Genomic DNA, 24,619 nt, shown 5'->3' with positions numbered 1-24,619 from the left:
TTTCTTCTGGAGGCGAACTTTAGTGTTATTCGTTGAACGCAGTTCGACCGTCCTTTACGGATGGCCGCCATGTTGGCTACGGACATGCTAGCGACTTACAATTTTCACAAGTGGTCTTTACTCGTGATTACCTTTCAAACGAGGTACCACACGATGGGGGTTGCTATTCAAAATTTTTGAGTAACTCCCTTTAGCCCCTCTTGTGGGGGATTATCCTTCTCAGCATAATGTTACCTTTTAAGTTTCTTGAAGGTTCAAAAGGTTTCATGTTTTTATCTGCCCTCGTTTCTTCTGGAGACGAGCTTTAGCGTTATTCGTTGAACGCACTTCGACCGTCCTTTACGGATGGCCGCCACGTTGGCTACGGACATGCTAGCGACTTACAGTTTTCACAAGTGGTCTTTACTCGTGATTACCTTTCAAACGAGGTACCACACGATGGGGGTTGCTATTCAAAAATTTTGAGTTACCCCCAGTAACCCCCTTTAGCCCCCCTTGTGGGGGATTCTCCTTCTCAGCGTAATGTTGCCTTTTATGTCCCTTGAAGGTTCCAAAAGGTTTCATGTTTCTATCTGCCTTGGTTTCTTCAGGAGGTGGACCTTAGTGTTATTCGTGGAACGCACTGTATATATATATATATATATATATATATATATATATATATATATATATATATTAATACGTATCTTTTTCAACGATAACTTTTCTCTAATAAGGTGCTTAAGAGAATCTAAACCGAAAACATCTGCGTATGAGTACTTCACTGTTTCTAAAGAGTAAAGCGTATGCTCAACAACAATTATGTTTCGCTTCTTAGTTGTCAAAGAACGGGAAACTTCCAAATTATGTGAATTTTATTTTGAAACAGAATTAATTCTTTTCGCTGTAGTAGAGGGATAATATGACGATTGAGACCTTTCATCTCACGCCCAATCATATTATGATAAAACACATTTTTTCCTATACCAAATACTTGTAAAGAATTGTTCATCGCCTTTTTTTACAATCTTCACTCTATAGAGACCAACAGTAATCCCAGAGGTAATAATAAACTTTTAGAAACTTCAGGTTTCAGTAGATGAATACTAATGGTATCTTTCTTGAGAGCCGATTCTAAAGCACCTATTAGCGTCATCTAGATCTATTACTATCTGTGAAATTATCATTATACCAGTTTTCCTATTACATAATATAATTTAAAATAAACTGATTGCTGAGCAAAGCAAACTAACTTAATGTTATAAAACTAATATCTTGTGGAAGATTGTCAGAGAACATTGGTTTTATAATATTAAATTCGTGTGCTTTGCTCAGTGACTAGTTTAGTTTTAATTATATTTATACAACTTTTGTGCTATGGCGATCAAAGCTAAAACCTGAAATAATTGGTCTTAACCACTTCCGCCTTCAAGAGGTGATTAGCGGAACCGATCTCGGGACACTGAATCGACTCTAAAAATATCGCTGCGCATGATGTTTCCTATCGTTTTTGCTCCATAAAGGTCGATATTGAAACTGTAGATATTATTGATTTTCTACTACTTCTGTTACTGGTAGAGATGGTATTTTTTCTTGAGACTCTGAATAGATTCCGAAAAATCAGCTGTAGCCTGCAATCTTACAATTTTTGTTCAATAGATATAAATATTGAATTCGAAATTAGAAATAAATATCTATTATTTCTGGTCTGAGTAGAGCGTTTTTTAAAATTTTGGAACATTGTATTTATGCAATTTAACTAACAGGAGAGAAACTTTGAGCTCCAAGAACAAAAGAAGCGTATTGAAAAAGCTATGCTGATAGTAGCATTTCTCAGCAGATTATTTAAAATTTTATCCGAGTGTGCACATATGAACGTACAACGTACGATGAATGGACTTCACCTCCTTCATTCGTTAACACTTGTTGCAATACAACCTCAAATACTAGGGTTGCTTTTTTAGGTAGAAGAAAGAGGCATAACAAGTTTTATCAAAATATAATAATTTTATGTGAGTTTTCGTTCATTCAACTGCAGGATGAATAGACCGACACATACATAAATGACGATGTAGTCGAATAATACAAACGTCGTTTACTCTTTTTTCAAAAATCTGTATTCTAGATTTGTATTACCCCCTAGGTATAGTATATTATTAATAGCTTATTACAATTATAATGTAATATGATTTTAAGTTTTCTTCCAAGGAAGAAGTATATTATCGAGAAAGAAACAATGATTTCTGAATATTTTTAATTGTATTTTAATTACAACTCTAAAAAGTAATACATAATCTACTTACCACACAAGGTACTATTTTCATCACTTGTATCACGGCAGCTTGTCACGCCGTCGCACACAGTATTATTTGCAATGCATTGTCCGGAAGCACATCGAAATTGTGAATCTCCACACACACGTTGCTCTAATATGTGAAGGAAAATAATTTTATTTATGTAGTGAAAATTGTGAGTTGTTTTTCATCTGTTGAAGAATACAGGATGACGATAAATATAGAAATAAGGTTGATATTATAATGTTTTACAGAATTGAATAGTATTTCTCTATCTTAAACTCTTAACTGTTAAATCAACATTGAGGAGAACGGTTTTTTTTTAGTATAGTGAAACATTTTTCTGAGAACTAGTGCAACAGGTGATTTAACTCATCATGTCAAAATATTAACACATTATCATAGTACAATATATCAAAAGACTACCGTTTTTCTATAAAAATCATAGCGAGAAATAGAAATCAAAGTGAAAATACCGCACAATGAACTATAAAGAAAGCGGAATTAATGAACCAAGAAAAAAATATTCTTACTCACTTCACGAGTATTTGCCAAATACAAATTGTCTCCTTCTCAAGTTCCTATATATATATATATATATATATATATATATATATATATATATATATATCATTATATTATTGTTTGCATACTTGACAGGAAGTCCAGTCAAATCTGAAAAATTCCTCAGAGATATCCCTATGTATTAACTGTCACAGTTCATATTGTTCAGCAACATAAAATCAAATACGTTACTGCTATATTATATAAAAATTAAAAGCAAAACAATTGAACAGTTTCTCATTTTTAAATCAAATTACTTTAAATTCATTCAAAGTCTTAATTATTAATTCAGTCTATAGAAGACATTAAATGAGTGTACATTATCATTCGAACTTGAGTAATCTTTCATGTTTATTCTAGGTCATTGTAAATTAACCGACAAATGTAAGACTAGCGTCCTTTCTCGTCCTTACTTTCCACATAACATTCCTTTCTGGTTTGAAAGCGGTTTGTAGTTAAATGAACCCTATCGTCAATGACTCTTCAGAACAAAACTACGGGATACACGTCTCAATGGTGTAATTGTGGCAAGTTTTACAAGAGAGCAACATCGAAGAAAAACACTGAAACCATTGGGGAAGAATTCAGTGCAGACACTAAAACAATAGAAGAAATACATAACGCAGAATGAATTTACATCTATTGTTCAAACCATCATCTAGAAATCTAGAAGAACCCACTTGGCAATTTCACACATTGCCTCTGGCAGTTTTCACAGAATTCCTATCTATACGTCAACTTCATCAGTTTTCGTTAACTTGCAGCAAAAAAGTGAGAAAAGAAGGAGGAGAATCCACTCATCACCCTAGGATATTACAACATGAAGAAGCACCAAGCATATTTAAAGCTAATTTTCATTCCTATCATTTCAGTTAATCTTTCTTTCTCCCTCCTTTACTTTCTACCTAACTAGTCTTTATTTTATCAATTGTAAAATGTTGAGTTTAATCTACGTTTACTAAATTGCACATCAGTTTAAAAGCTGGTCTGTCGAGTGTTTGTAGTTTGTAAGCGCAGAGCGATGGTTAAAACAAAATTTCAATCTCTTGCTTCTCGCAACATTCAACCGTCTCAAATATCCATGATATTTGCTTTTGAGAGTGTGGAAATTCGGCTAGCAGACGTAACGGATAAAGCCGACGAAATAATGCCCGAAGTGCACAAACATTTTGTCTTACCTCACCCAACACACACACATCCTTCAGTAAATTTACTTACACAGCTCTGGTCCCTTATTTCTTGTATGCATAACATTAAATGAAGCAAGGAAATATATGTTTACAGATCGCCTTGATAAGAAAATATTCATGTTTCTGGCAAATGTAGAATAGATTTAAAATGATAAAAACACCAGGCTCTTACGCAAACAACAAATTGTAACGTACCTTGTAACATACGGTTACAAAAGAGAGAAAAAGTGTGATAATTCATGAATTTGGAGGTATGATAATTAAAATTTATGTGTATGATATTTTTCCACAGAGGAGTTTCCAACCCTGCTTGTGTGCTGGTAGCTGAGCACGAGGGCCGACCCTGCCATTCCTGTTGAATTGTGGTAGCTCTGTACATCACCAAATTGAAGAAAGGGTGAATTGACTGAACGTATATAAAAAGTACATTTGTTTCGGGAATTAGTAAGATATTTTTTCGGAAGAGATTATTTTGCGAGTATTTACTTTATTTCTCTATGTTCGCTATTATTAACGTATCGTGGCGAATCGTGTTGCATTTTCTTTTTTCCTGAATTTGATTGAATCCGAGAGAATGATGGAGTTATCGAGTAGAGTGAATGCCTGAACGTGTGAGATTGGTAAGTGTTACTTTATTTTCTTTAAATTTTGATTCAGTTGTATTCATTTTTTTCTTTTTTTTCTGTCTGTCCAATGTTGTGTTGTTCTTGTGTTTGGTTTGGTAGACTGGATTGAATGGAGGAGTGTGTGCGTGTGTGTGTGACACTCGCGGAACGAAGTATTGCTTTTTTTTCTTTTTTGCCCTTTGGCTGTTGAAGAGCTTGTACGTTGTTCGCGATTTATGTTAAGACGTGCTACCGGAATATTTCTTTCAGTATTTAATGTGCATAGACGTAATTCAAGGCCTATTCATTCTTTCTCCAATTTATTAAAAAAAATCTCACCACTCGGAACGTATCACCAATTAATATTTAAAAAGAAAGAAATATTGTATTTAGTTAAGAAAATAAATTTGTTAGATTTTGTTAATGGAAGTCCTAGTTTCAATGAATAAGTAAAAATCCAATACTCTCATTCAAACTAAATGATCTACACAAGCTCCAGCCTGTAATCTCTCTCTTCCCGTTTCTGATTCCTTGTTGTATTCCTATTTCTGAGATCCGGGTTTAGATGAACCTTACTCAGGAATGGTGGTACCACTTGGGTTAGATTTGGGGAGGGAGGTTGCAAGGTAAGTTCAAAAGGAATTCTAATTGGGATTTTATATCCAAATCGATGGGAGTATCGGAAAGTAAGGTGATACTAGAAGTTGTAGATTATATAGGGTGGTTCATTTGTATAAAAGAAAAATTAAATTAAACTATTAGTATATTAGGAGTCAGTATTCATGAGTGGTAATTTCGAGGTCATTAAAAATAGTGAATGTCATTCACTTCTCTGTGGGAAACGAATGTTATAATAGAGTAATAAGGTTAAAGTATACTAGGCACGATATTAAGGTAAATGCCTTTGTATATTATATTTGTAAAGTCATTCCGCATTTTCGAGATAGTGAAGCGTTTGTTTGTATTTTGGTGGTTATTAAATATTGCCCCCCCCCCCGAAAAAGGGATTTAAAAATTTTCTCTTCTTTTTTTTTTCGAGATTAGTCTGTCAGTACGCGTTATTGAATGTCGATCGATCGAGAATCCTAAGAGTGCAGTGTGTAATTATTATTTAATGTATTTCTGTGTATCTAGTAGAGTAAGTAGTGTGAGTAGAAAATTATATATATATATATATATATATATATATATATATATATTGTTTACCTATTTTGTTTTGTGTAATGAAATAGAAACGCGAGACGAATCAGTGTATATAATTATGCCCGACGATGAAGTTTTTACTATCGATCAAACGGGATATTCATATTTAAGTAGTATACCTGCATGTTCTTCGGTACCTTTTCGAAGTACTGAAAGAAGTCTTTATAGTGAGAGTAATAGAATGTTGGGATTTAACTCGCAAATGGCAACATTGGGATCTAGCGATATGCTTGAAACGCCTACGGTATGCGGAATTAGTGATTTTAACCTTTGTTATACTGGAAACCCTCCATTGTGGCAGGAGAATTCGTGGCAGGGCAATCACAATTTTGGATGTTCGAATAATTTTGGATATCGTATGCCTATTTTTAGTAATCCAACGCCTAGAAGACTATCTGTACACTTTAATGAGAGTAGTATAGTTAATCCTCAGATGAGAATAGGATCTGTTCCAAAAGTCCCAGAACAAAGTAGATTTCCTAGATTTCCCTCGGAAGTTGGTCCTTATAATAGGATAGGTCAACGTACTGTTAATAGGACAATGTCAGATCAGGGACATTTATATGAAGGGAATATAGGAAATAGGAATTTTCCTAATAGATACGAAAATGAACCAGTTCACCAGGTTCAAAGTAGAGACGATAATATAGAAATACCATCTTTAGGTTGTGTAGGAAATTCAGCACCTTGGTCTAGATTGGATAAAAAGCAGGTAATTAACTATAATTTTAAGAAAATTTCTGGAATTTTGGATGGCCGATTCCGTGAATTTAGTAATGTGAACGGGCATAATAGTTTTATTGTTTTTGATTTCTCGCTGCGAATCCAGGAGATTCTAAGTGATTCGTATTATCCTTTAGGTATGGTTTTAATGGCTTCATCAGTAAAGTGCAGTGGAGAATTTTTAAAATATATGCAAACTGCTATGTTATCGAATATTCCCTGGGAGAATTTGAAAGATCATTTAATGACGAAATTTGTTACGCCTGTAGTGAGGAGTTCGTTAATTGCGGACCGAATTTATAGAAAAATGGGAGTCCACGAATTAGTAGAACACTATATTGCTTCTGTAGTAAATGCCTCGAAATTATTAAATTTTACGAGATCTTAGATGGAATTAATGTCCATAATTGTGAATAGTTTAAATCCTGCGATTAAACTTAAATGCTTAGGTAACACTATTCCGAGTAGTTTGGATGAATTGCGTAGGAAAGTTTTTGAATATCAACAGTATAAGTGTTCTAAAGTTGAATATAGTAGGTTAGCAAGTAAAGAAAATAAAGATAAAAAATATGTAAGTAATTATAGCTCCCATAATTTGAAAGATAGTCGCGCTGATAATAAGTTTGATGTAACTCACAAGGGAATGACTCCAAGTGATGGTTGTGTAAATACAGGTAAACAAAGAAATAAATATGAAAATAAGTTTAGGAATAAAAATTGGAAAGAAATTAATGTACAGTCGGGAACAAATAGGCGGAATTTCGGGTTTGGTGATTCCAATGCTATAAAAGTAGTACCATCTGTTGCTCAAAATAAAACGGCACCATTGGTGAGTGGTCGTGTGAATGGGGTGAATGTGAAAATATATATAGACACAGGCAGCTCTTTTAATTTTTTCTCCGTCGAATTGTTAGAAAAACTTAAAATAAATCCAAACCAATGGAAAGAAGTTCAACTTTTTGAAGTGGCTACTGCTGCGGCTAAATTAGTTTCGAACAAAGAGGTTACGTTGAACATTGAGGTGGCAGGTGTTAAACAAGCAGTGTGTTTTCGTGTGGTGGAGTCGTTCCCGTGTAGTATTTTGCTGGGCATTCCATATTTGAAAGCTTTACAAGCAAAAGTAGATTTGGTTAATGACATACTTTGGTTACGCAAAGGATTGCGACAAACATCTATAAAATGGTTAACAGAGGGAGCTTCGACTTCAGTTCATTTTTCCGATAATGGACGAAGTGACTTAACTGAAGGAGATCAGCTGTCCGCATATATTTATATGTGTTTGCGTCCTTCTCAAAATAAGGGAACACCGTTCTACCGAAATTAAGTTTTTAAAAATCTATTAGAAACCAGTGTTCAGTGTAATCGGTCATTGGAGGAAATAGAGGAAAAATTATTGGCTATACCTAGCAGTAGTGATAGGTCAGGAGAGTTGTCAGGCCATTCCAGTAAGACTACTAAAAATATGGTTTATAGTCCGCAAGTATCGGCGAAGAGTGATAGGACATATGACCGAATGCGATCTCCATTGCAATCGAAGACGAGATTGACATCGGGTGATGTGGTTGGCCAGTGTACACCATCAGTAGGAGAAACTTTGTCTGGTAATCGAGATGGCCAGTTACGAAATTTTAATAATGAGTTTAAATTAGAACTAGTGAATCCGGCGGAGGATTACTCGTCGATTAATAGAACGGGATTAAGATCCGGTGATGTGGATGGCCATTCACAAATAGAATCTAGTATGTTGAACTGAGAAGAAAGTGATATATATAGACAGAGACGGAATGAGGAAGTTAACCCTAAAGTGATAGAAAATCATTTCCAAATTCGAAATCAGAGGTTTACATCAGGTGATAACGGTGGCCAGTCTCATATTAATAATGAGAAAATTAGATCATTCAATATGACTGACTTATCTTCAACTCGGTATGTGCCAGTTAACTTTAGTGATCGGAATGATGGCACACAATCTCAAGTCGAAGGGTTCACATCGAGAGATCATGGTGACCAATTCACAGAATTTGATGTGAGGTTGAGATCAGTGCCTCTGAATGGCCAGTTTCATAAATTAAAAGCGGAATCCTTACGAGATAATTTTCAGGATAAAACATTTAATCTCATCGATGGGTTTAAACCAGGAGACGTGGTTGGCCATTTTACAAGATCTCAGAATTTAACATCAGGGACCATTGGAGATCATATGAGAAGACAACGTGAACAGTTAAGGTTACAAAGGACAATTAATTCTTCGGATCAGGGTTTAAATGGATTTAAGTCTGTGAATAGGGATGGCCATTTGGAGAAACTTAGTTGTCCTTTAACATCTGGAGGACTGGATGACCATGTTCCAGGATTAGATCTGCCGTGTCGTGACAAAACGCTGTAACTTTGGCGAAGAAGTTTTGCGAAAATGGGCCTTAACGTTTTCATCCGAAAATGTGATCTGTATCGTGTAGAACCAGTGTAACTAGGCAATAATGGTCAACCAATCAATTTTCACCAAATTTAATCACACAACATGCATTTACGTAACATTACATGTAACCACGTGTTTCCAAAGTCAAGATACACTATTTCTACACGATACAGATCACATTTTCGGATGAAAACTTTAAGGCTCATTTTCGCAAAACTTCTTCGCCAAAGTTACAGCGTTTTGTCACGACACGGCAGAGATATACCTAGTGCATCTGGTGACTCGGTTGGCCAATGGATTAACATCGATAAGCCTATTATATCGGTTGACAAGGGTGACCAAAACAATTTAAAGATTAACATAGTGAATTCTGAAAAGAATTTTACTTCCAATTTAGCAACTAGTGAGGTGCAACACGTGGATTGTTCAGATAGCCAACAATTTTTGGATAATAAGTCTGACATTTCGGATATCGATGAACAATTTTCACATCGATTTAATGAATTATTGCGCAAGATGAATGGACCTTCTCAGGACGACTCCTCAGGAGAGAAACCTATAATTACGCAGGTGGAAAACTCACACACACAGAGTGAAAAACTAAACTAAAGGACTTCGTCCACAAGTCCTAAGGATAGTGATTGGGATCACCTGGACCCTGAAGTTCAGCAATTTGTTGACGACTTAAGAACTAATTATTCTGATGTTATTACATCAAAAATAGGATGTTTGAAAGATTATGAATGTAAAATATATTTGAAAGATCAAAAGCCATTTCGACATAATCCCTTTCCGATTCCTAAACCAAAAGCAAAAATTTTTTGATGACCTTATAAAGAAATTAATAGATGAAGGTATTATTGAGGAAACCGATTGTTCGGAATATGGCAGCAGTTGTTTCTTAGTTAAGAATCGAGATGGTAGCCATAGACTTGTTGGTAATTATACTCAAGCGAATTCTATGATCTTAGGAGATGTTTTTCCGACTCCTAATATGGAAGAATGTTTGGCTAGTTTAGCTGTTGCCGTTTCTTTTCCAGACTGGACTTGTCCAAAGCATACCACCAAATTCGCATTAGTGAAGAGTCTAGGTCTATTACAACAATTGTTACTCTTAAGGGATGCTATAGATTTATCCGTGTACCAATTGGAATAAAGACTGGTAGTAATTTATTAGCTCTAGCTATGATGAAAATTTTAGGAGATTTAAAAAATGAAGGAGTAAAAGTATTTTTTGATGACATATTGTGTGCTCATTCAGATTTTGAACAACATACAAGGGTAGTTCAAAAGATATTAGATCGTTTAAGAAAACATGGGTTAACAATCTCGCAAGAAAAATCTTATTTTTGTAAAAAGAAAGTTATGTATCTAGGATTCTTAGTCGACGGTGATACAATTCAAATTGATCCAACTCGAATCCTGGCAATTAAAAATATGCCTCCTCCTAAAAATAGAAATGGTTTGATGAGATTCTTAGGGGTAATAAATTTTTTGGCTAAATTTTTACCAAATGTACAGCGGTGGACACTTCTAAATGGTGCAGCCATATGGAGATTTACGGCTAAGGTGTACCATTTAGAAGTGTCCCCCGCTGTACAAGATATATTGGCTCCTCTTACTGATTTAAGATCACCTAAGAAGCCCTTCAAATGGGAAAAGGAACAACAAAGAGCCTTTGAAGAAATAAAAGAGTTATTATCTAGACATGCTATTTTAAAGACACCTAGTTTAAGTAAGCCTTTTTCCGTCTACGTAGATGGGTGTGGAAAAGGTATAGGTGGATGGATAGGACAATTAGATGCAAATAATAATGTAAGACCTGTGGCATATTATTCAAAAAAATTAAGTGAACCACATCGACATCGGTCAATATACGAGATAGAGTTTTTTAGTTTGGTGAAAACCATTACTCGTTTTAAACATTATTTAGTTAATCCTTTTGTAGTCTATACGGACAATAAATCTTTAAGTTGGATATTAGGAAACCATAAAAGACTATTAAAGTATGGACCATTAGTTGAACAACTGTGTAGTTTCGAATTTACTATTCACCATATTAGATCAGGAGAAAATAAGGTAGCTGATTTATTATCACGTCTTTATGATCCCGTAGACTTTGATCTAACAGAATCAGCTTTAGGAAGTAAAATTAGAGAAAGTAATTTAGCTATGGTGAATATTTGGAAACATCCATTCGCTCATAAACCACTTTCAGAATCACAAAGATCCGACCCAGAATTAAATCAAATCATTAAGAAAATAGAATCAGGCCAAGTAGTGGATAATTACTTAATTAGCGATAAATTGCTAGTAAGGAAAACTAAAGCAGTTTCAAACCCTTATAAAATTGTAGTTCCTGACAGTTTGAAAAGAGGTATTATGGAATACTATCATAATGAACAGCTAACAGGTGGATATTCAGGAATTCGGAGAACACTAGCTAAAATACTTAAAAGGTATACTTGGTCGAAAGTAATAGAAGAGGTAAATGAGTTTGTAAAAACTTGTGAAATCTACCAAAAGGTAAAAGAGTGTAATAAAAGGAAAATGGGTGAATTAGGGTCCAAAGTCATTAGTCGTATAGATCAGAACTGGATGTGTGATCAGGCAGGTCCTTTGCCACGATCTAAAGGCTTTAAATATCTTTTGATTTGTGTAGATAACGCATCTCGTTTCGTTATGTTAGAAAAATTATCAAATTTAAATGCTAGAATAGTTGTTGATAAACTGTATGAACTGTTCTGTAAATATACGTTTCCAGAGAGTTTGTCAACGGATAACGCAAGTATATTTACATCAGAAACCTTTAAGAGTTTTATGTTTAGTGTTGGTATTAAACATATCGGACTTTCGCCTTATCACGCTGAGGCGAATATATCTGAAAGATTCATTAAAACTTTAAAGGCGACGCTTAGGGCTTATTATTCAGAACGACAAACTGATTGGGCGAAGAATATCTACGAGTTACAATATAGCTTAAATATTTGTGAACATTCACGTTTGAAGGCAGCACCTAATGAGTTGTATTATGGTCGACCGTATAACACACCGTTAGAAACTCATTGGTGCGTGTCCGATCAGGATGTAAACAAGAAAGATCAAGCACAGATTTGGAAATTAGCAATAGAAAATATGAAAAGATCATGGCAAACTCGTAAGAAAATATTTGAAAAACAAAGGCAGCCTGTATATGTTAATGTAGAAGATTTAATATTGATTAAATCGCATGTAAAGAGTTCCCTTAGCGACAAGACAACTAAAAGCCTGGCGAATAAATGGATAGGGCCCTATACTATCGAGAGGTTTCTTACAAGGAATACTATTTTAGCAGTTAATACAAATAATGAATAGGAGTATAAGAGAGCTCATGTATCGGAAATAAAGAAATATTTTGCCAGAAGGAACCAAGATGAATCAATGAATAATGTGGGGAATGACTAAATGCCTACAATAAATTAGAATAGATTATATTTAGATTAGATTAGATTAAAGTAAAAATATGTATATTTGACTTGTTATTAATGACTTGTTTTTATATTTCCAGCTGGAATTAATTCTTATTAGAAATGTCCTAGGTAACTCGGTATTGACAGAAGCTTGGCCAAGCAAAACCCTAATTAGAAAAGTATAATGGACCATGGTGACAATTAATTAAAGATTATTTAGATTGTCTAAATTTTGAAAATTTATGATACATTTATGTGTAAAAATTTAAGATTGAATATATTAAAACTTGTTAAATTTTTCATTTTTCTTGAATTTGAGAGATAAAATATGGAGAATTGATTTTTGTTTAAAATTTGAAAGTAGTTCATCAAATAGTAAATTCAATATTTGAATTAGAGTAAATTAATGAATAATTTAAATTTTATACATATATACATATAGTTGAAAAAGTATTTGTTCAGTTAAAGAATTCAAATTGGAAATTCATTAATAAGAGGAAATTGAGAATACTAACTCAAAAAAATTTTGCCGTTTCAATTTTTTTCTCACACAGGAGGTCAATTGTAACGTATGGTTACAAAAGAGAGAAAAAGTGTGATAATTCATGAATTTGGAGGTATGATAATTAAAATGTATGTGTATGATATATTTCCACAGAGGAGTTTCCAACCCTGCTTGTGTGCTGGTAGCTGAGCACGAGGGCCGACTCCGCCATTCCTGTTGAATTGTGTTAGCTCTGTACATCACCAAATTGAAGAAAGGATGAAGGGACTGAACGTATATAAAAAGTACATTTGTTTCGGGAATTAGTAAGATATTTTTTCGGAAGAGATTATTTTGCGAGTATTTAGTTTATTTCTCTATGTTCGGTATTATTAACGTATCGTGGCGAATCGTGTTGCATTTTCTTTTTTCCTGAATTTGATTGAATCCGAGAGAATGATGGAGTTGTCGAGTAGAGTGGATGCCTGAAAGTGTGAGATTGGTAAGTGTTACTTTATTTTCTTTAAATTTTGATTCAGTTGTATTCATTTTTTTCTTTTTTTTCTGTCTGTCCAATGTTGTGTTGTTCTTGTGTTTGGTTTGGTAGACTGGATTGAATGGAGGAGTGTGTGCGTGTGTGTGTGACACTCGCGGAACGAAGTATTGCTTTTTTTTCTTTTTTGTCCTTTGGCTGTTGAAGAGCTTGTACGTTGTTCGCGATTTATGTTAAGACGTGCTACCGGAATATTTCTTTCAGTATTTAATGTGCATAGACGTAATTCAAGGCCTATTCATTCTTTCTCCAACTTATTAAAAAAAGAAATCTCGCCACTCGGAACGTATCACCAATTAATATTTAAAAAGAAAGAAATATTGTATTTAGTTAAGAAAATAAATTTGTTGTTAGATTTTGTTAATGGAAGTCCTAGTTTCTTTTGAATAAGTAAAAATCCAATACTCTCATCCAAACTAAATGATCTACACAAGCTCCAGCCTGTAATCTCTCTCTTCCCGTTTCTGATTCCTTGTTGTATTCCTATTTCTGAGGTCCGGGTTTAGATGAACCTTACTCAGGAATGGTGGTACCACTTGGGTTAGATTTGGGGAGGGAGGTTGCAACCTAGTGAATAAGAACTTAGACTTCAGTATCTTCACTGAGTATAGCTAAATTTTATAATTATAATAAAGGGGCTTACATCGTATAGTACCGAATTAAATCAGAAATTTCTCGTAATATGATAGAACCAAGTACCTCAATAATACGTTGATAAGCTCTTTCATATTATTGCAATCTTCCAATATAAATACAGGTTTAGCAAAGGTTGTATCAGAAAAATTATATCATTGGAATGAAATAACAGTTTATATACAAAATTAAATACGTCGAAAATCTGAAGCATAAACAAGTAAATATCTGGTTAATTGAATCTTGCCTTACAAATTGCCTGAAGGTCTTTATACTACAGTCATGAATTAAATAAAGGAAATGGTCCAAATAGATTAGATACACTACATTGTATTCGCCATACAAAAATTCCAATTATGCTTGTCCGTAACAGAAACATATTTGAAATATCAGAAGAACAAGTAAATAATTCAAACTTAGCAAAAGTATAATCTGTTCCATTAATATCAAATATAACAGTATACATAAAACTAGAATATCGATAGGACATTAACAAATTTACTCCAAATTCTATACACACCACTCTCAATTTGATATTAATTCATAGGCACTTCAAACACGATATTTCACAATACATAAAAAAACACTTCTCCATTCAAAATCACTAATCAAGAAAATGACACAATTATTTTTTTCAAATTCCCTTGGTATGCGACCTTCGAAAATAAATCTTGGTATATATCGGATTTATAGCTATGTAACATAAAGCAGGTAAGTTATACAAAAACGGAGTATTAAATCCATACTCGTTTGACTCGTTTGGATAACAACCTTTCCTAGTTAGATTAATAGTAAGCATTCAGAGCAATTTTGACGCTATCGTTCTGTAACGCGCTCCATGTACAAAATAGTTCTAGAGGTCACCGCTCATGACGTTAGTAATAGTACAAAAACAGCTGTTAGGAATTCGTTTTTTCTCTGAATTGTAAATTAGTTAACTTATTACAAAATTCAAAATTGAACAGGTATTTATAGTGTTATTTTTCACTATAAATGCGTATCAAATGTTTCTCTTATTTTGACTCAACCTCTGTGCTGAAATATTCCTCGTCTCCCCTAGACAAATCCTGATTTCCAATGAGTTTCAGGTAAATATTAAGTTTCCTTATTGTTGGTATATTTTATATAGGCCATTAGTAAAAAATTATTTTCACAGAAAATCGTAAGTACTCTATTTCAGTATTTAATATTAACACCTATGTCACTATGCCCGTACGCCGTACGTTGTTCGTATTTTGTCCCGCAGGACAGGCCTTTGAAAATATGTTATGGCTGTATGGACGAGGCTTTTTGGTGTTTTAGCCCCATATGTTCTCTTACTTCTTTCAACCCATTAAAGTGTTTCTAGTTGCTTTTCAAAGCAAGTACCTTTACCTTCTCGTAGCTATAAATAGCTTTCAAAAAATGTTTGTTTGTGGAATTTTATTAGCCAACACATACAAGCATGATCTTAATACAAAAAATCCCAATATGCTGAAATGTATAATAGGTGATTATACAATAATATTTCCTGTTTTCTACGTTGCCTGCGGATCAGGCGTAAACCTCACACTTGAGAACGTACCCGATACCAGCATCACATGAATTCTACAACTTTATACCTTGTTTATTCTGTTTGTTTTTCATGTACATTTGAAACTGAATACGACCTAAAAAGGGAAAATTCCTTCATCAATTGTATATTTCGTACTGGTTTGAAACTTCTACTTTTTTTTTTTACAAAATAATCTATTTATGGCCTTACTTTGAAGAGGGAGTCATGGTTAGGTTTATCTACACTTACAAACTTTGAATTGTCATTCAAATGAAGCACGAAGATTATTGATATAAACCTGTTGCGTGTCATCAATCTTCTTGCAAAATACATCAGGAGAAATGACTGTTTCGACTAATAATGCTCTACTTTCGGTAGCTGAACAATACATATAAAGAATAAATGCAAAGAAGAAACACAGTTCATAAAGTTTCATTTTAACCTATTTACGCCCCATAGAACGTGGTTTCAACTTTCCTTGACGTCGCAGCAACTCAATTTGATCAGCAGCATAAAGATTCGTTTACTATTCCAAATGTTTGAACATATCTGCTCCAAAGAAGAGAGAAACAATCTAATGGAGTACATGGAGAATCAATAGCAACGTTAAACCCTACAGTTTCTTCGAAAACAGTCAAGCACGGTTGGTCATCACGTGACGACCACTTTTTGTCAGTCCCTTGTATAGTACTATGTGATGAACTTGCACGTGGGTCATTCTGCAACACGGAATTCTCATCACCTAACAAAAAACTTCCGTCGCTTTCCCCCTCATTCCATCTTAACTGAAAGTCTGGATCTTCATCTCCTTCTACTTCAATGTCACTTATGTCAGATCCTGACAAGTCACCAAGCTATCTATAATATCATCAGCATCCTCATGCTCACGGCTTTGTGTGGAAGCCATTTTATCAAAGTGTCATTGACGAGATCAAATAGGAAGAAGGGAATACATAATAGTATTAGTGTTGATATCTGTTGGTTGTATGGCCAATGATGCACTTCTCTTCAATGCAAGACGGACGAATGCCGTGTTGGGTATGCGTACGACCGTTATATTACATTTAAAATACAAAACATGCGATGTACACAAAATACTATCAGCATACGGATCACGGGCAACATATAATAGGCCACAATAATGATTTCACGCTCTGTGCCATAAGAGTTAATTATATTCGAATTATTTCTTGAAAATTTGAAAACGAAAATGATCATGGTAACTTCCTGTGATTTAACTTTTAGGTTAAGTTAACGGAGACGACAAACACAGATCAACCTTGAAAATGTTGAAACAAGAACATTATGAAATGGAATAGAGCTCAGATAAAGTTTCTAGCTAATGTATGTCGTGATGAGACAAAGAGTTTCTATCCTATCTGGTACCATCTTTCAACAATTTTTAAGAAGACGCATGTCGCAAATAAACGAATATAATATATTAAAGTTTTTTGGTGTCGTTCTGAACACGAAAATTGTACTTGCATTAACTTATAAACATTTTTCACAGATAATTCCATTATTGAGTAGCGAGTGGAATAATTTGTGCACACTCACATTTTTTCGGTATGTATTTCCCATGATGAGCAAGAAATATTCACTGAACTTTTCATGGCTATATGAATTATCGACTGAAAGTTTTTTTTTCCCTAGTCTTTAATTAAAATTATATATGAAAAGGTTTATCACCACGAAACTAACTTTTTACGGTTTAAGTATATCCGTGAGTTTCTATCATTATTGCGTGGTGCGTCTTCGGTTGCGGATCGAGAAGAAGGCATCTACATATTGTTGAGGGATTGAAGTTAGATAGATTTTATTTCTAAAAATTTTAATAATTGGATCGAATAAAGATAAAATGAATATGAAAAAATTAAAAGACAAAATTAAAAGTTAAGTAATTGCAAAATTAGGTTAAGGAAATAAATTACAAAATTATGTTGTCCATGTTTTGGTTGTGTCAGTTGTAAATACAGACGTGTTAATGTGCAATGTTGTGATTACGAAAAATAACACACAAGTAATGCTGTGTTAGGAATGTTGTGAGAATAAGTTGTAATGTTTATGTTTGTCGATTGTTAACATCAACACAAATTTTAGGATGTGACAAAATTGTCAGATTACGGAAATAGACGTCTGGAGATTTTGTCTATTTGATGATCATTGCAGAAATGTAAATTTCGGCAATGAGATAGCAAACACGTGGAGAAATGTCAAGCAAGGTGGCAGTTTGGAGAGTAACTGGTTTGACATAAATACTCTAGGAAGATGAAATCGTGGCGATTCGACTGGGAAAGGTCTCAGACTATCATTCAACGAAGAAGAGATTCTGGGTTCAGTCTTTTGTTATTCGACGAGATTTACTTTAAAACTTTTCATGAACTATGGTCAACTAGTTCATAATACAAGTTCTATAACCGTTCTACAGTGGAACATTTGAGCAAAATTACTATCATCAATAGCTGAAGTTTATTCTGCTGCACCTTAAGCTTCCTAAGAGACTACATCAACAGCTAATCTGAAGGTATGTGTTTGCTATTCGTTTTACGTCATCAAATAAAGAAATTAGTCAGAATCATTAGCTTGTAATCTGGTAATGTTTGTACATCCTACACACAACGAAGTACACTTCAACATCACGTTTTATTATTAAAAATACAATAATTCTAAACCTAACTCGTTTTGTGTTTACGTTTTGAAATTAGTAATAAAATTTTCCCTGACATTATAGAAAATGTCAGGAGGACAACCTTCCTGTCATTTCTAGCTACGTACTTGCTTTTAAAGGCACGACAAGGGGGGTTGACAATATAGAGGTTAGCTGTGAATATACTAAATAAGCAGTCACGCACAGATGACACGGAGTGGCTCTCCAGCTATAGGATCTTGCGTGACAATAACAGCCAGAGGTGAAAACTTGTGGAACGAAATATACAAACTAATTATTCTTATCTTGAATAAGGAGCAATTACCACAAAGGTGGGAATAAGAGAGCTTCGTCCCAATTTACACAAAAGGTGACTAAACTGATTGTAATAATTATGAAAGTATCTGCCTGTAACATCATACAAATTCCTCCCACAAATTCTATTACCTAGACTCACCAATACTCAAATCAAACTATTATTAGTGCGGATTTAATCGAAATCGATCAATTATTGACCAGATATTTACATTCAGCAAATAATTGAAAGAGATGGGAATGCAATAGATGGGTAGATCAATTATTTATCAATTTTAGGAAGGCCTAAGAATCGTTTAGGAGAAAGTACTGTACGGTATTCTTATATAAATTGGAATACCCAATAAGAGAGTTTGATTACTAAAAATATGTTTAAATAAATCCAAAATCAAACTACGAATGAGAAAAAATTGTCCACAAGCTTTCACGTCGAAAATGGCCTGAAATAAGAAGATGCGTTGTCATTATTGTTCAACTTTGTTCTGGGATGCACCATAACGAACAATCACTAACAGCACCAGACTCTAAAGCTGAATGGTATTTACCACGATATGGCGTATGCTGATGATGTTATATATTTGGGGACTATAGGAGAACAATATAAGAAATGCAAAGGTCTCATTTAACGCTTGTAGAAAGTTAGAGGTAAGAGCGGATAACACTAAATACATAGAAGTCCGTCGCGATCCTAAAATAGTAAAATATAAGTATGTTAAAATAACATATAGTACTTTTTACAAAGTCAATATTTTCAAATAACTGTGATTGATTTATTTGAGACAAAAAAACTCTTCACAAAAAATAAATACCCACTAAACGCAGGATATTCGTGTTATTATTTATTTCAAAATTTTTGTTCTTGCGAATTTTGTCGAGAAATATGAAGTTGAAAATAAATAAAACGGTAATCATGCTCTTCTGCTGTATGTTTGGGAAACATGGTTGTTTACTCTGAGGGAGGAAAGCAGACTAAAAGTATTTGAAAATAAAATAATGAAACAGGATTCGGACTCAAGAGGAACCAGAATGGGGAATGGCGTAAGCTTTAAAACAAGGAACTGCGTAATTTAAACCGTTACCAAATACTGTTACCTTCATCAAGTTTATTGAGCTCAAGTCGGCAAGTCATGTAGACAGAATGGAAGAAAGTAGAAATGCTTTCAGAATTTTAATAGAAATTCACTTGGGGACAACCGTTAGGAAGATCTTGGTGCAAATGTGAGAATACTTAGGATGGGTCTCTGAGAAATAGCAATACAAAGTAGAAACTGGATCTAGTTGGCTAAGTATGCAAGTTGGTGGTGACACTTGTGATCGAGGCATTGAACCTCCTTGTTCCAAGGGTCGTAGAGTTAGTTAGCTTGTTTGTTATCATATATCATGTTGTGTGGTGACTTGACGAAAGTTTCCTTGTTGATAGACGTCATTAACTGGAATGTTGGATTGCTAAGATGTATGATGATACTAGGAAGTTTCAAATTCAACGCATTACTAGTGAGATTCCTTACATCAATTTTATATTTCGAATATCATTTTCTAGTTACATACATGATACAAGACGATAAAATAATAAAATATATAAGATACTTATAAAAACCTTTGCTAACCTTGATAGAATTATGGATCGCATTCAATTCGCCCACCACGTTTTAAATGAGACTGAAATATCTATTGTAATCATTCTTGGTTTAAGGAACATCTCAAATTTCTTACTGCTACTACAAATGCTAACAGGTCAATTGAATTCTGCTCTTATAACTGTCGCACATAATTATGTCCATTTTTTTGCGATATATACATCTCTGGGAACATGATTGAGTTCTCTTTTTCTTATGTTTCGAGGAAAATCCAGCTTTAAACCTATTGAAGAAAGTTATTCCAATAACTCACTAATTCTAAGAGGGCTCTCCACTTGAGTATTATTTACACTTGGCTTTTTAAGTGCAAACGACAAAAATTTGGAAACTACCTGGGAATTTATGATCAAGTAAAATTTTTGATTATGTCTTATAATCTAATATTCCCGTAAAACTATAGTGTACGATGTAATCTAAGAAGGGTATTGCAAATGACACATTAATGAAATGGGATTTTCACAGACGAAAAGAATAATAACCCATAGACTTCTAGAGAGCAAGTATTCTGGTGCTTGCTTGTTTGGGTCGAAAAATCAGAATATCAAGTTCTAGTTGTGTGGAAAAGTTGCGTATTACAAGTTAATAAAAAGAAAAAAGCATTTAGAAAATTATATTTTATCTTTGTTCGTTAAACTTACCTTATTTTTTTCAAAAATATTTAAAACATTACTTACAGCGTACAACATGAAATATGTGCTTACTTATAAACATGTTTTCCGTATGAATTTTGCATGAGAAAATCAAATATGCAATTATCTTTTATATAACCCATACCAATTTTGTTAAAAAATCAAAAGTTTGAAATTTTGTACCGTGAAATGCGTATTTCAAAGATGGTGAAATATACAATATGATTAATGTTTAGTTTAGTTATTGAAATGTAGAATACCATTTTAGCAGCGATACTCATATTAGACAAGGGTTTTAGTCTTTATATTTAAAACTCATTTATATTTAAAACTCAGAAGAGCAGCCTTACACTTTTAGTTAAAAAAGTTTTGAACTTTATGATTGAAGACCAGGATAATTCTTGCGTCTCGCACATATGTATGTTGCACTACGTATGTTGCATTACAAGAAAAACACAGTTCTATAAAATATGCTGTTCCAATGATTTAGCACGAATAAATGGATCACGTAGCAGACTGAAACTTTTGCTTGACATATGTAAAGGGCTTTTCCTCTAAATCTAAACATCTGATTCAGTACCCTAATTTTAAATCAGCTATTTGACCAGTTCTACATAGTGAAGATCTGTCAGTACCTAAAGTTCCAGAGCATTATGCTATTGATTCAAAAGAATAAGCCCCGGGATTTGAAGCAACAGGGTAGATGTGGATCTTCAGCCATTTGATGACACAAGAAGAACTTAATTTTAGGACTTAAATCTTCCTTAAAGAAGAGCGGAATAGCTGCGCTCAAGCATTCAAGATCGAAATCTCTTAGCTCAAATTGTTAACATAAGGGTTTGAAGAAAACTACAAAGTCATATTGATGAGTATTTCGTTGAAAATGGAGGCATTGTTTATTGCAAATATATGCAAGATGTCTTATTTGAGTATTTGAGACACGAACATATTCCCACCGAATGGCGCTTGTGGAAAGTAAGTCTGAAGGCTTTGCTTCTTCACATTGGAAATGTCCACACATCTCTTCCAGTAGCGTATATGGCTCATACAAAATAGACTGTGAAGCTATGATTGCGATATTGGACTTCATTGAATATAAAAAAATCAAATAGCATGTGTGAGGAGACCTGAATTTTACTGGTATTCTCACAGAATTTTAAAAAGGAATACAACCAATATTATTGCCTTTTATTAGAGTAGGATAGATTTTTGATCAATTAAAAATTTTTGTGAAAATTTTGTCCTTTTAAAATTTTCTCGAGGTTCAATAGTTTAGTTCAAAACCGACTTTGGTAAAATATAGTAATTAGAATTTATATAGTGTTGTGAATTTACGATATAAAGGAGTTGTTCAAAATTTGACCAAATATTTCACAGCCTAGTTTATTGAATTTATGATATTATATTTGAATTCTTGTTGTAGAAAGATATTCTAGTCGATCATGCAACGTATTTTTCTGATTGTTATTAACTTTCAAGTTTACGTGAAAGATAGTTTTCATATCTGCGTATTGTTAATAAAATTTTTAGAATCGATTTTTACTGCTTTTAATGTAGAAAACATGTTTCTATATTTCCATGTATTTGAATGAACTCTGATATATATTTGTTAAATACATTTGGTCTCCCGAAACTTCCATTTGTGAGAGGTTATAGGTAAAGAAATAATAGGTAATTTTCAAGGTTGTTTTGAACTCTCCGTATTATACCCGCTGTATTGGGTCTTCAATTCTCACATCGGTTATTTACCATTCTGGATTGGCAAGTAGTATGCGAATTGTCGTTTCCTAAGAAGCGTGTTAGCGTTCTTACAAGATTCCTGGCTCGCAGGTCTAAATTTATTACTTTCGACTCCAACACCTTAAATTCGCTTCATATCTGCACTCTTACATTCAGTAGATGAAATCTCCAATTTAGCTTCGTTTCACATATCACATATAAATTCAATTTGCAACTACACCAATTTCTCCCATTGGAATTTAAAAATTCAGTGCGCAACTAAACAAATTTCAATTTGTCGTTTTAGGTGAAGCTATATTGAGTTAGGAAACTTTCAATTGAGATTTTTTGGAACTTAAATTCTATTAACTGGTTAGTATTTAATTCAACTTACTTTAACATGTCCACGTTATCTCTGTTACTAATTGCTCATCACTTAAATTAAAATATTTATATTTGAGTGTTAATAAGCGTGTTAATTATAACCCATTAATTTTGGTTGAATATTTTTCGAAATTAGTGCTAAATAATGATCGGAGAAAGGGTTTCAAACTCTTGAGATTATTTATAACTGAGTAAGGTTGAAACCTGTTAAGCCAGCCAATTTATTTGTAATTTATTTTATGAATCATCCAAATCTGGTTTGGTTCATTGCAATTCGTGTTACCTCTATTTGTTTGGATTTACAAGATAAATCAAGGTAATTAAACTCAAATTATGAAAAGTTAGAAAGCAGGGAGAAATCGAATATTTTAAATAAATATATTAAAAAAGACCTTCAGGATATTTGAAGGGAATTCCGTGACGTAATATAAAATTTCATAAGGTGTAAATATTTGTTGCCAAATAGTACTTAAAAGAAAAGAAACCATTAAAAAATCCGTTTCCAATACCAAGAAAATAAGGAAAAGTTTTTCAATGAATGTATCCAGGAATTGATCTCGCAAGGAATTCTGGTGGATTTCGATTATTCTAAAAACTATCAGTTCTTTTCTTGTAAGAATAAGAATAATACAGATCGTAATTTTGGGAATTTTTGTAGTGCTAATTCATTGATCATAGATGATGTGTATCCGTCTCCCAACATGGAGGAATGTTTAATAAGCCTTGCAGGGAAGAAAGTTCTCAGCACTTTCTACCACAAGAAAGCTTATTTACAACGTCACTGAATGAAGACTCGCGGGGGGTCACTACTATAGTATCCCCGAAAAGGTGTTGTGAATACACCAGAGTTACTGTGGGAATTAAGACCACGAGTAGTTTACTAACTCGCGCCATGGAAAAGGTCCTAGGAGGTATTAAAGAACAATGTGTAGAAGTTTACTTTGCAGATGTCCTTGTTGCTTCCGAAAATTTGGAGGTGCACAAAAGAACTTTGCTTTTGGTATTGTAGAGAATGAGCGAAGTGAAATTACCATTTCGCTTGACAAAAGTTTATTTTTTATTAAAAAAAATCAAGTATTTAGGGTCTGTGGTGGATTGTGATTCCATTGAAATCGATCCACCAAGAATTGCAGCCGTTAAAAATATAGCTCTTCCTATAAATAGCACAGGTGTAATGAAAGTATGTGGAATATTTAACTATTACTCTAAGTTTGTAAGTAAGCCAGGATTTAATGTCTCCGATAAGCGAATTACGTTTGAAGCATAAGAAATTTGAGTGGATAAGAGTGTAACAAAGACTTTAGATAAATTGAAAGAATGTTTATAAATAATGCAATATTAAACCTTCCAGATTTGAATGAAAAATTCTATATCCATTGCGATGGGAGTGCAAATCCTATTGGAGATTGTCTCTCGCAATTCGATAGTGAAAATCGTTTCTTACCTGTTGCTTTCTATTCGAAGAAATTGACAGAAGCGAATAAACACAGAAGTATATGTGAAATTGAATTTCTTAGCTTCGTTAAGTCGACAAAGAAGTTTAGGCACTATCTTAGATGGGAATTCGTAGTCTTAACCGTCAGTAAAGCATTGCCATTGATATTAGATAATTCTCAATTATATAAATACGGACCCTTGCTAGAGACATTATGCTAGTTTTC

The 24,619-nt window shown here is 33.6% G+C and overlaps 1 protein-coding gene across 1 annotated transcript in view; it reads right to left on the bottom strand.

The window, feature by feature from the left end:
- The window catches only part of LOC145678539 (uncharacterized), a gene marked incomplete in the record, with an annotated part of 195,303 nt that overhangs the window by 106,528 nt on the left and 64,156 nt on the right, over positions 1–24,619 (bottom strand). Inside the window, 1 exon segment of the mRNA XM_081748801.1 lies at positions 2,283–2,405. Within this exon segment, the coding sequence (XP_081604927.1) occupies positions 2,283–2,405 (123 nt within the window).

Source organism: Thermobia domestica, chromosome 2 (assembly GCF_964235325.1).
Source record: "Thermobia domestica chromosome 2, izTheDome1.hap1.1, whole genome shotgun sequence".
Lineage (NCBI taxonomy): Eukaryota > Metazoa > Arthropoda > Insecta > Zygentoma > Lepismatidae > Thermobia > Thermobia domestica.
Note: the sequence above shows the minus strand (reverse complement) of the source record. Positions and strands in the feature narration are given on the sequence as shown.